At 31.6% G+C, this 13,731-nt stretch overlaps 1 protein-coding gene across 1 annotated transcript in view; it reads right to left on the reverse strand.

The window, feature by feature from the left end:
- Positions 1–13,731, reverse strand: part of LOC143067842 (uncharacterized) — a 97,929-nt gene that overhangs the window by 75,031 nt on the left and 9,167 nt on the right. Inside the window, exons 8-13 of the mRNA XM_076241423.1 lie at positions 12,249–12,608; positions 11,735–11,836; positions 8,394–8,635; positions 6,738–7,036; positions 1,727–2,007; positions 228–445 (exon numbers count right to left, since the gene is read on the reverse strand). Of these exons, the coding sequence (XP_076097538.1) occupies positions 228–445; positions 1,727–2,007; positions 6,738–7,036; positions 8,394–8,635; positions 11,735–11,836; positions 12,249–12,608 (1,502 nt within the window). The remainder of the gene's footprint in view (positions 1–227; positions 446–1,726; positions 2,008–6,737; positions 7,037–8,393; positions 8,636–11,734; positions 11,837–12,248; positions 12,609–13,731) is intronic.

Genomic DNA, 13,731 nt, shown 5'->3' on the forward strand with positions numbered 1-13,731 from the left:
TGATTTTGGAGAAGATCGTTAACTGGATGATACGAGATAAGTTTGTGATTGGTATTGTTGGTTTGATAACCAAACCAGAACATTTTATAGGCTGGTCGGTTGAATGAAGGATGAGAAACCCTTTGAAGTGAAAACCCCGTTGACGACATGGAATATGAAGGAAGCATATATGACTTTTGTCTTTTTTTTTTGTTTATATTTTACATTTAGACTGATTTAACACTTACAAACACATTATAATTGCGTGTGTCTATCTCCAAGGAACAAGCCCTACATTCAGCTATATCTACACAGATGTCATCTTTTTCAACTTTTCCAGACTCACATGTGCACCCTCTGTACGGAGCTGTGGCACATTCGGAACTTTTATCTGCCTCAGTATCCATACAATTCGGAATACAGGTAACTTTGTCAGATTCCACAAATGTTTTATCACATTTCAAAGCTGAAAAAAGCCATTAAATAATAATCTTAATAAATCAATCTACAATTTTTGTTTTCGTTTTCTTTTAATACGATTTGTAATACATGTAATTCACCTTTATAAAAATATATCGGATCAAACGTTCTATGGGAATTCACATTCTGTACAATTGCACGATTCCTTAAGGCATGTACGGTTATATGACTTGCTTTACGATTATATTGGAGTTCATGCATTTATTTTAAAAAGGTTATAGTTGTTAAGTGTATTGTTTCTTTCTAATCGATCAGATGTCATACTTTTTTATCACATGCACGAGCTGAAAAAGAACATTTTGACAACATATAAGTGCTATTTTATTCTACAATATCATATAATTATACGTTTGGCGCCGTTTTTTAGGGTTTGACATTTAACAAAATATTATTTTTCTATAACTATATTTATCAAAGCGTTTTACTAGTGAAATCAACATCCCGTACAAAAGTGACATCCTGCATTTCTGTGCATTATAAACTATGCATAACAACAATATTTAAAACCTTATCTGTTTGAGGATTTATCAAGCTTTTGCTCAGTTTTACTTTCATGTATTCTAGCCACATTCTTTGCAATAAATATTCTATAAAGATTCACTTAACTTGTATCACTAACAAGTCTACCCATTTTGTATATTATCATATTTATCAAATAAAACTACTTCCCTTAAAACGGTTGTGCACACGGTTGACCATCATCATTCAGGAGTTTTTAGGAATAAATCATATTATGTTAAAAAATATTCTCTAAAAGAATCAGTTTTAAAAAATGCCCTGTTTGAAGTAATATACTGTTTGTTCTAGAAAAAATACTTATTTTTTTCAATAAAAAGACTCGAATAATCAGTCAATAACAAATAAACACTTTATAAAATATTGGGCATACAGTATGCATGTCCTATTTTGGGTTTATCTCCATAAAGAATGCTAAAAACAAATACTTAAATTTAAAACCGCAATGAAAGTATATACTACAGGAACAAATTGACAAAAGAAACCGTTACTCACCGTATTGAATAATTTGTTATAATAAGTGTTGCATAGATTTTCTGTATGCCTGGGAGTTTATATTTTTTTCATTTTCCTTTTATGTAATATTCTCATAAGAAATATTTCTGGGAAGTTATTTTTTTGATAAACTTTGCTAGATATGACAATGAGTGTTTAATAGCCATCCAGAAATATAAATCAGAATTTACAGAAATTAAAGACAAAAAGGTCAATAAAATAAAATTAAGAATAATGCAGTTAAAATCAAACTTACGACAATTTGTAACATCTCTCCACTTCGCCAGATCAATTCTTATTTCAGACTGGCTAGCAGTGTTAACAGCATCTTCAAGTATTTGACAGTGTAAATTTAAGTTGAGATTTTCACAGACATCAAATACACAGCTTGCATAATAGTCCGACAGGTCAAAACCTTCGTCAAAAGCTTCTTTGAATAGACCATTTTTAGAATTGAGCAGTCCACACTTATCCATTTTTTCAGCTTCTTTTGTTGCTTTGTCAGAACACGTAGCCAGAGGTTGTTCATCTTGACAACTTAAAAAAACATAGTTTTCATTTATATTTTGTTTGATGAATACTTTTGACTATTTTTCCTTGATATATTTATACAAATCAATATCCATTTCAATGCGAAACAAAATAAAATTAAAAACCAATTGTTCAGAGAACAATTGAAGGTTTTTCCACCAAAAACAATGTATTTTAAAATGAAAGTTGTAAAATTAAGTTTAAAATGTCATTTCAATCGTCAAATGATAGCTTATTGTACGCTGATTCCAAAAATATATGGTTTCTATACAATATTTTTTAAATAAGGGAGATAATTTTTTACTTCCGGTTTGAAAACTGTTACTTTCAATAATATTTGAATATTTATTTGACACTGATTCCAAAAATATCTGGTTCTATATACTTTCATATTAATAAAGTACATTTAAAAAAATAGCTACTTCCGGTTTACACAAGGTCACTTCCGGTTGTTTTTTTCAAGGTTAAATGGTTTGATACCTTTTGCCAAAAGTCTCATGGCTTTATCATGTATACATATGAGGTAAAAGCAAAGGTCAAAATGTTGAACGTCAAATTAAGCTATGACCTTGAGATCAATTTCAAGGTCATAAACCAAGGACCTCAAATCAAAAGACCATAGGTCTTAATTATATTTGGTTAATGAGTTATATCACCATACGCGTATTTTTAAATACAAGAGTGGAGAAGACTCCCTTTTACGATCAACATACCGTTACAATCAAAATTTACGTGTTACGACATGTCGCAACTAACAATTTAGAAAAAATAATTTGTCCATATCTTATACGGTTTCTGGAAATGAGTGGAAATAAGCCAAATTCAAAAATTAGAATATGACCTTGACCTTTGACCTTGACCTAATTTTCATTTTTTTGCACCAAGGACCTCAAATCAAAAGATCCTAGGTCTCTTTCACTTATGGTATACAAGATAGAAATGCATATCAGTTATATCAAATGCATAAGGGGAAATAACTCTCATATGAAGCGTTCATATCGCTTCGGTCAAAATAGGATAAATCACGCGAAGGATAGAACGAGCAATTTTATAAAATAAATTTGTCGTAATTTTTTACTGTTTTGAAGGAGTAGTGGACACAAGGAAAACAGTGTTTGGGAGATAGCTCCTACAAAGAAAAGTATTTGGTTACACAGGGTAAATTTAAAAAGCGCATAAACTGTTTGATATCATATACCAAATATCTAAGCGACATACTGCGAAACAAATATTTATCGCAAGAACAAAATTAGGCGGGAAAAAAAAATAATATATAAATTAATTGTTTATTAAACAATTGTTAAATGGTCTTTCCCCTCCAAAACATGAATAATTGATTTTTTGATTGATTGATTAATTGATTGGTTGGTTGGCTGGATAACTAAATAAACCCATTGATTGATTGGTTGGTTGGTTGGTTGGCTAATATACTAATTAAACCCATGGGATAGGGTCTCTTTGAACAAGCAAAAAAGTAACAAATGCGATCTTTGAACCCGTATTAAACAGATTTATTGATTGGTTGATCGGTTGATTGGTTGATTGATTGATTGAAAGTCTGCATGGCACTCTTCCTCTCTAAGCGAGGCCTAGAACTTAAAGTCGATATTTTGATCGACGACGTGGCTGCGTACTTATACATCTCGCACTCTCAAACAGACAGCCTAAGGGTATCCTAAAGAATAAAAGTCCTTACATCTTCTTTTATTTTATATTTACTCTATTTTATATTGGAACTCGTACTTCGTGGTTTCTTTTACATGCTGTTTGCATTTTGTTCGAACGTGTAGGAAACAAACTGAGTATTTTTGGATATAGAATGTTTTATTCTAATTTTAGGTCCGCGCGCGCGAGGGTGTTTTAAAGTCACGTGACGTTGTAATATATATGTCTGGAGTTAATTTCTTTTCAGGGGTGACCGTTGAACAGAGCACATATGTATTGATCGGAGAAACACGATCACTATTGGTTTTATTATTTACAGGTCATTGATGATGGATCATGAATGCATCTTACGCTCACATGTTTACGGGAGCACAGACTTATATTTTACTGCATGTTTGGAAATTTGATTGTAGGAATTCAGCTATATTTACGAATTTAGGAGCAATGTTTTACGTCATTGAATTTTATTTCTCAAACAAGCGCACCACACCTAACGGGAATGTTTTTTCTTGATTCATTTTATATAATTTACAGGTTAACTATTGTCGTTCAATGCATTCACACATACTTACTGCTGTGTTTTTAGTATTCTAACAAATCGTTCTTCCATTGATTTCAGAAAAAAACATGAGTTGGAGCAGATTTTTGCCTGGATGAATTTCAATTTTAGACGTTTGTTTATAAGAAGGATTTCATTTTTTAAATTAAAATGTACAGGACTGAACTTCAAGGCGAAATGGGATTCCTCCAAAAAGAAAGAAACCAAGAAAAAAGATGGGGTGGGGGGGGGGGGGGGGAGGATTGTCTGAGGATGGGGAACCTTGGTTGATAAATCACAATAAGATGCATGTATACATCATGATAGCTGCAAAGTTTGAGGCTAAAATTAGTTCATTTTGTTCATTTTGCTGTTTTAGTGGTATGGAACCCCTTAAACCATGACGCGTACCATTTCGTCGAAAACTTACCAGTAATATCATGTCTCGACTAACATTTTGGTGCAATATTTTTTTACGGCTTACAGTTTACGTGTTTCAAAAACAATACTACAAATTTATTTGCTGAAGGCAGATAACTCATTTTAAATTTCGACGAATCAATTCGAACCAAATTAGCCAAAAATTCAAGAGGATGTAACGAACAATTTGTAAAAAAGAATTTTGTCCCTATCTTTTTTTGTTACGAAGGAGATGCACACAGATGGTAAACAGTGAATAGGGAGATAACTCTTAAAAAGAAAATTGTTCGTCTTAGCAGGGTGAAATTTAAAAGCGTATAAACTGTGCGATACTATACAAAAAACATCTAAGCGACATAATGCGAAACAATAATTTCAAAATTTGGCGGAAAAATAATAATAATAATAATAATCAGAACAAATACAATAGGTCTTTCCACAGAAAAGTGGAAAGACCTAATAATCAGAAAAAAAAACAAGAGGTCTTTCCACAGAAAAGTGAAAAGACCTAATAATCAGAAGAAAAACAATAGGTCTTCCCACAGAAAAGTGGAAAGACCTAATAATTAGAAGAATAACAGTAGGTCTTTCCACAGAAAAGTGGAAAGACCTAAATAGCAGTGTCTCAGTTATTTATTTGAATAATTGATGTTAAAATATTGCAAAAAAGGTCTTACAAATTTAAAAAACAACCATGATCAATTGACCTTCATTGGTATAAAGTTAAATAATTTTTATTTAGCGTATTTGCTATGTCAAATTTGCTGTAGTGTCTTATTTCAACTGGACAATTTATATGCTCCACTGAGGGGCATTATGTGTTTCGGTCTATGCGTCCGTTCGTCTATCCATCCATTCGTCTGTTCGTTAGTTCGTCTGTTCCAGTTCAGGTTTAAGTTTTTGGTTAAGGTAGTTTTTGGTGAAGTTGAAGTTAAATCAACTTGAAACTTATTTCACATGTTCCTTATAGTGTGATATTACTAATTAAAATGCCAAAATTTGAGTTTGGACTTCAATTTCATTGAACATAGACAATGATAGTGCAAGTCTGTCATTCATGGTCTATTGACATATTCTTATTTGTAAAAAAAAAGAGAAATTTCCTGTTACTACCATGGATTCTTTACCCTTCTAACAGTGCAGTTTGGATGCTTATTTGCTTATCTTTTTAGTCTTTAATGTACAGTTTCAGAAAATAAAACTCATAAAGAATGTGATGAGGCGTGATCTCAGTTTTTAACCGACACATTTTATATGTTGACTACTTTGCAGATGTTGTGAAGCTAGTCCATTTTTGTACAAATGTCATACTAACTAAATTTTTACTGTCTCGCAGATTATTATTATACTAGAAGTTCTTGAATATAATGTTTAGAGTGTTTATTGAGGAAAAAGCTAAATGAGTGCGTACACAAAAATCAAGATATGGAGGACTTGAATAGAATTGCTACTGGAAAATCCCTTTACCTTATCCTGTTATTAAGAATTGACATGCAAATGAAAAATTTCGGAAGAAGATTTTTAAAAAGATTTATGGCTGCTTCTTTTTCAGAATATTTTTTGAAATTCAGGAACTGAAAATATATAAACCTTAGATGAAGTTAAAAGGGCCTGTACGTTTTTTTCAATCGTCGAAACTAAATAGTTTTTGTTTTCAAATGAAACAGTTTTTCATCTTTACCTTCTTTGGATCAACAAACACTCATACAAGTCTTTTTAACACATTGCGATTGATTTTGAATGAAAGATCAGTTGTAAATGTGATGTATCGTTTTTGATGGAAAAAAAATGTATGAAAAAAAGGAAAGAAATATAAAACTTTACATGTCTAGTCAATACCTGAAACTGATCATAGGAGTTCTTATTCTTTCAGTTTTTATTGGGATATTGGTTTTTTACCAGATGTTGATCCGAACTGTACAGTATGCCGTTTGGTGTTAGAACTAAAGCAGACGTGTATAAGTGAAGATATAAGATATGAACATCGGTAAACTAATGTTGGCTATAGATTATAAACTTAAATACACCATATTTTACATTTCGTTGCGTGAAAGCTTCATTGTCATTTGAAGTTTTTCATTTCTTTAATTTTTGAAATATGTGAAAAACTTACCTTTCACCTGGTGATTTCCATTTTTGTCCTAATCGATAGTGCAGTGCACGTGGTTTAGCAAGATTCCCGTCACCGTCCATATAGTCATCTTCTTTATCTCTGTTGCAATTTCCACACATTCCAGTAACACGACCACTGTATGTACTAAATGGAGCTTGAACCATGACTTTATGTCTACCATCATAACTAACATCAATTTCACATTTTGTATGACGTATCACAATAGATCTTTCTTCCCTTGTAATGACTATATTCTCCGCATCAAGATTTTGTGGCACAGGAACAAGTTGTCCATCAATCTGTTAAGTCGAGATATATTTGTTTTATTGTTTTATTTCTGTGAAAGTTATTTGTAATTTTGTTTCAACATTTTGTGTTTTACATTATCCGAAATACCCGTAAAAGGGTACACATCCCATCTCCCTATTTTAAAAACGACACGTTTGCAAGATACGTAAAAAGATGTGGTATAATTGCTAATGAGACAAATATCTACTATAGTTCAAATGAAGTGATAGTAAGCAATTATAAGTAACTGTATTGACTTCATGAATGAGGAAAATCAATATCGTATAGACCGCTATAAAACAGACAGACATGAAAAACATGCAATAATTCAATTGAGGAAACGCACGACTTAAAATATCACCAAACAGTTAACAAAAATCATCGGACATACATAAACAAATGACAAACAAAAATCATCGGACATACATAAACAAATGACAACCACTAAACTACAGATTCTTTACTTGAGACATGCACATTACACATATAGCATGGTTATGTTTGTCTGTGGTCGCTCCGCTCTCCCTTTATGTGGAAGAGGGGTGTCAGAGGGCACAGTACTAACTACCTTTAAACAACAGATGAAAAGGTTACACTCAACAGATCGAAACAAAACTGAAAAACATCTTACACAAACACAGACTATACGTCAACGACATTTAAACATCTCTTACAAAAATAACAAAAGAACACAAAGTTAATATCTGAGACTACTCGCAGTTTGTGATAAATAGTTCAAAGCCAATAACAAATAAAACATATATCCTTTACAAAGACGGAAAACATTATTCAAGATTGGATTGGAATGTTTCTCAAAATAAATTGGGATACCAATGGAACATTTAAACGCATAAACCGAAAATTGTCTAGTAATTACATTGCAAAACAAAAGTAATACCGACCAAATAAAAACAACAGTTTTTAAAACACAATAGAAAAACTGAAGGAGACAGAGCGTCATGAACCTAGTAAAAAAAAAAAACCAAAACAACAACGGAGTTGTGCCCGTGTGCTCCAGAAGGATAAACTCATCTACTTCACATATGAAATTTGTCATGTTGTTAATCTTAATTAATTACAATATGGTTATAAGTAATATTTGGTAGGTCATATTCGAGAAAGTACAATGGCAACATATTAACAACAAGTGAAACATATCCGTTGTCATCTAAGAAACATATAATTCCATTTAGAACTCATTTGCGATGGAATCTGACAATATTTGGATGCATTTACATTGTGACAGACTTTTGACACATTCATTTATTTTTTGTTTCGACTAAAATATACAATAACCTATACACACTATATTTGCTTTACCTTTCTGATATGCTTATTTCACCTGAGTAGTGATTTTAGTTGACTTACCATAACGTCACTTCCTTTCAAAATACTATAAACAACATTTCCAATTGTAAAATCTACCCTCTTGTTATAAGACACAGGTCTTGAATTACGTTTTTCTGTTGTTGTTTCAACAGTGTAGGCACAGGGATCATTAGTATCTTTCAGGGCAGACAAAATATATTTACAAACACCCATCACATGAAGCATGGCTCCATCTGTTGTTCGTGTATGAGGATCTCCAGCGGATACACATCTACACATTTCTGAAAAAAGGTCGAACGAAAACATAGCTTTTTGCTAAATAAAATCAAGAATATAATTTTGTACGTAAGTAACGCCTACAAAAGTTTCATCAGTGACGCTTGACTTAAAAATTATAAGGCCAAATAAGGAACGCAGATGAAGTTTAGTGAGAACAAACAATCATGGAAAATTTTGCTAAGACTATGGAATTATCTCAATTATTTACATCGATTCCAGAGTCGTTCGAACATACACATATATTTGAAAAGTTATATAGCTTTAAAGCTGCCCGCTTGTTATTGAAATATTGGGGGGTTGGGTTCGGAGGGGTCCTGATCCCGAAATCCCGGGCTTAAGAACATGAAATCCAGAGGTCCCGAATATAAAGAAATTTCAATTCCGACATGCTGAAATTAGTAAAAAGAATTCCCAGATTCCGAAAGGGATCAATCGCGAAATCCCGAGCTTAAAAACAACCGATTCCGGAGTCCCGATAGATGTCCTAACCCTCCCCCGAATATTGGGATTATTGCAATTAATTGTGTCCTCGGTCTGTTACAAATGTAAAAATGAATGTCGGTCAGCTGTGTCGTTCAGTCTTTGGCATTACCTTGTGTCAGTTGTTTCTTTCGGTATAATAAAATACTTATTGAGTGCATATTTGTGGAATATAAAGTCAACGGACCTCTCGGATACATCTTTTGTTCTCTGCTATGCCTAATGGCAGTAGTTATACCTCAGGGACAATAAACTTAATATTCCACTCATACATATTCAATAGGTATAATGTGGCAAATTTTAAGTTTATCAAGACACGTAATGTTTCGTCTTTCCTGTTTCTTTATATCTGGGCATTCAATGCAGGCTAATATCCAGCTGAATTTAAATAAAACAGATATGTAGGTTTCTCAAGAGCTACGTCGAAGTCATTATCCCGACTTGGTCTTCTATATTAACAATTGAAAAAAAAAAAAAAACAGGCGACTTAAGGAAGCACAACACAAAGATTTAATAACTCCAACTCCCAAGTTTTAAAATGCTGTAACTTTCTTAATAATTCTTGAAAATTTATAAAAGTGGTAGTTTTGAATAGCTAACAGATTACTTTTTTAAAGTAATGCAATTTTTAGTATTATACAACAATTATGTAACTAATTATAATGTTAACTGTGTCTAAAATATTTTTCACCAAATTTCCACTTTCAAATGAAATTAGCTTCTGCATAGGTATTCCTAGAGGGTTGATTTTTATTAAATGTTGTTCCTATATATGGCCATTATCTACAAAAGGGTGTCTCATATTTCAGATAGAATGTATAGAACAAATTTTACACCTTATTAAACATTATATTCTTTTATGTGCTTAGAATGTTTACCCTTATTACAGATTTATGAGAGAATTGAATCCCATTGGGACAATTTGAGGCACCCTTTTGAAGCCAATGATGTGTTAATTAAGATTTCGTTAAAATTTTCTGTATAGTTAAAGAGATGATAGAGCTAAATTCATTCAAGTGAACTGACCGAGATTTTGCCACTCATTACATAATAATTGATTACATAATGATTACATGATAAGATTAATCTTTTAGCTATCTATAAATACCTCTTTTATTATTTGTTAGGCGTTCATAAGAAAGTTTTTTTAAAGCATTTTAAAGGTTAGTGATTGGAAATAAAAATATTCTTTGTATTGTGCTACCTTAATGGGGAGGTAAATAGCTAAGTAGATATTGACTAACGAAATCATGTTTTCATGTACTGTAATTAACGTGGCAATATCAATTCTTCAAGAACGAAACCGATAAATATAAGGGGAACAAACAAAGACTTGATATTTCGTCATCATCTGTTTGCTTTCAGTTTTATAAAAAAAACCCCGGTAATTTCCAAATGGTATTAGTTGGACACATTAAGTTTTTAAAGTGGTCTTTTTCATTTATTTTACCTTTGTTTTCACATGTCAACGTAAAATTGTTAATCGCATTACATGTACAATACCATGAATACTATCAACCACAAAATATTTTATTTATATATTTGTTTCATTTTTAAGTCAGTTGTTTTGTATGTGTGTTATATATTTTTACGCAATTGTGGTTACTGGATTGCCACTTAATCACGTTAAACAATTATGAATGTTTGGGGTTATATAGATTAAAGAAGATGTGATTTGAGTACCAATGAGACAACTCTTCATCAAGTAACAATTTATAAAAGTAAACCATTCGGATATCGCAAATCGAATTTATTCGTTTATAGTGTAGTAATGTACGTTTTTTGATTGAGTTAAGCCTGTCAATTGATATTTCAATGTGTGTTTTCCTATTTTGTGATGTTATGCTATTGTTTCAGAAAATGGGAGAAGATTTGGATCCATTAAAACGTTTAATTCCGCTGCAAATGTTTGCACCTGTCCTAAGTCAGGAATCTAATGTACAGTACATTGTAGTTGTCGTTTGTTTATGTAATTTATACGTATTTCTCGTTTTTCGTTTCTCGTTTTTATTTTTATTCTATATAGATTAGATCGTTGGTTTTCCCGTTTGAATGGTTTTACACTAGTAATTTTGGGGGCCTTTATAGCTTGTTGTTCGGTGTGAGCCAAGGCTCCGTGTTGAAGGCCGTACATTGACCTATAATGGTTTACTTTTTTTAAATTGTTATTTGGATGGAGAGTTGTCTCATTGGCACTCACACCACATCTTCCTATATCCATTATAGTTTAAAGTACCTTTTTGTTGACATGACGCCACTATAAACAACTGTCATAAAGGTGAAAAGTGAGGCCAATTATAAAACAAGTTTTAACTTTCAACTTTTGTCAGAAAATTCTTACACTAAGTCAGGATTATCACAATTGTTTTTCTTTTATTTCGTACGCTGGTAGAACTGAACACCAAATACATATCTCATGTTGTTGTCTATTTCGTTAAATGTAATATTTGACTGCGCACACTTTTCTAATAATGGTTCATTGATTCATGATACTGACATCAGAATATAATTACATTGTATACCATGCCTCAAATGTGCATAACGTATGTGTATGTGTCTCATGAATTATACATCGTAACTGTTTCCGGAATGTTTACGTAAAAGGACATAAATTTACGTACTTGAGCATTTTTTCTTTGGATCTCCTGTATAGCCTTTTGGACATCTACATTTTCCTTTTCTGAGAACGGCATTTTCCCCGCAATTATTTTCACAGTTTCCGGCTACAAGAAATATATATGTTTATAATGATAAGAAGAGTATGTATAAGTAAACTATCAATACAAGAAACTAAAAGAACACATTGCATACATTATTACTATGTACTTAAAACTAAAACCGGTAATGATACAACAGACAAGTCATAATTTTGACTAAAGTGTGTTCAATTTAAAAATATTGCAAAGCGTTGCCATGAGTTTTCAAAACGAATAAAAAATCACATTGTGCTTAGCAAAGAGAAAACGTGTAGCTGCAGATGTAAAATCCAATGAAATATTTCTTTCGAAAATGAAAAAAAATCCTTATACAAAAAGTAGATTAGTTTATCTTCGTTTGACAAGGATACCCTATATAATTATTGCAATCAACTTCGTATATGTATTTACGATGGTAAACACGATTATCAATTCCTACCTTTTGATAAAAATGTGACTCGAAATATTGCTCTTCTACAGTTTCCTCTGGTTAAAAACTTGTTGCTTCTTGATTTGCCGACAACTCTACATTTGTTACGGCGATTTCTTCTTCTTCTTCTCTGCCTTGCTCTTTTGTTTTTTTTACTTTGTTTTTTGTTTTTCTTTCCTTTTCCTTTCTTGTTTCTTTTATTTGCCTTTTTCTTTTTTTTACTTTTTACAAGTGAAATAACTTCGACATTCATAATTTTTTCAGCACTCTTAATTGTACAGACTAAAACCCTTTTGTTCTTTCTATGACGTTTACAGCGCCTTGATCTAGGATTAACTTTCTCAATCTTTACACACGCAGCTGGGATTTCTATAAAATGAAAGCACTCGTTCTTATTAGTTTTCAAACTATTTCAGCAGGTCAAACATTAAACTTGACCATAAACGCCTTCTTGGTTTCCAAAAATAACCCATAATCTAAAACTTGATCAATCAACTATTTCAACTTTTAACAGAAGTCGATGAAAAAAAAGGATTAAACGAAACTAATTAGGCTAGTTTAATTCTTTAGTTAAGTTTTAGACAAAACTACTGCTGCCAATAATGTACACTTAGTTTCCAAACATTATGAAAATGACAAAAGTCGTATACAGCTTTTCAATAATCATAAATCCATTAAGCAAAAACAAATCCGGGTTACAAAATAAACCCAAAGGAAACACATCAACTACAAGAGGAAAATAACAGAACAGCAGAAACACCGAACTGCAAAAGCAAACGCCAACATACAAAGAAACGGACTACTTAAAAACAACTGCTACATTCCTGATTTGGTACAGGTAACCATAGATAAGACATTATACCAGAAAGTTATACAAACATTTTACATAATTTAGATTGAGAGGAAATCAACAATGACCAAGCTTGATTTTGTGCCTAAAAAAAAAAACAAAAAAAAAAAAAAAAAACCAAACAAATTATTATATTAATTCATCCGGAAAACATTCATATATAATAATTACATTACTTTTTTCTTTAAAAGGATCAGATATCACAGAAGTAGCATGTTTAGAAATTCAAAATAAGTGGAACAAGGATGAAAAATTTACTCGTTTTTGGGATTTTTCTTATTGTTTTTATACTTTTGTTTTCAGATGACAATTAATCTTTCCTGCTGAGTTCTTTTAAAGAAGCACATCAAAAAGCAGTTTATAATTTTCACAAACAAAAGGAGTTGTCACCTGTTTACCGAAACAGATTCAAACTTTAGCGTTTTCTAAACAAATTTCTCGTATTTGCAAGCTAAATTTGTTTTTAAAAGAATAGTGTTTTTTTAATTTTTTAATGATATTAAATTTCTATACCTTTTTTCTTTAAAATAATTAGTTGGTTTTAAACATTAGGTATCTGATGTAGTGTCAAAATAAGAAGAATAGATATGCATGTTCTAATCATTATCACTTTGGTAAAAAAAAAGGGAAACAAAAAGGCCA

The sequence above is a fragment of the Mytilus galloprovincialis genome, chromosome 3, assembly GCF_965363235.1.
Source record: "Mytilus galloprovincialis chromosome 3, xbMytGall1.hap1.1, whole genome shotgun sequence".
Classification (NCBI taxonomy): Eukaryota; Metazoa; Mollusca; class Bivalvia; order Mytilida; family Mytilidae; genus Mytilus; species Mytilus galloprovincialis.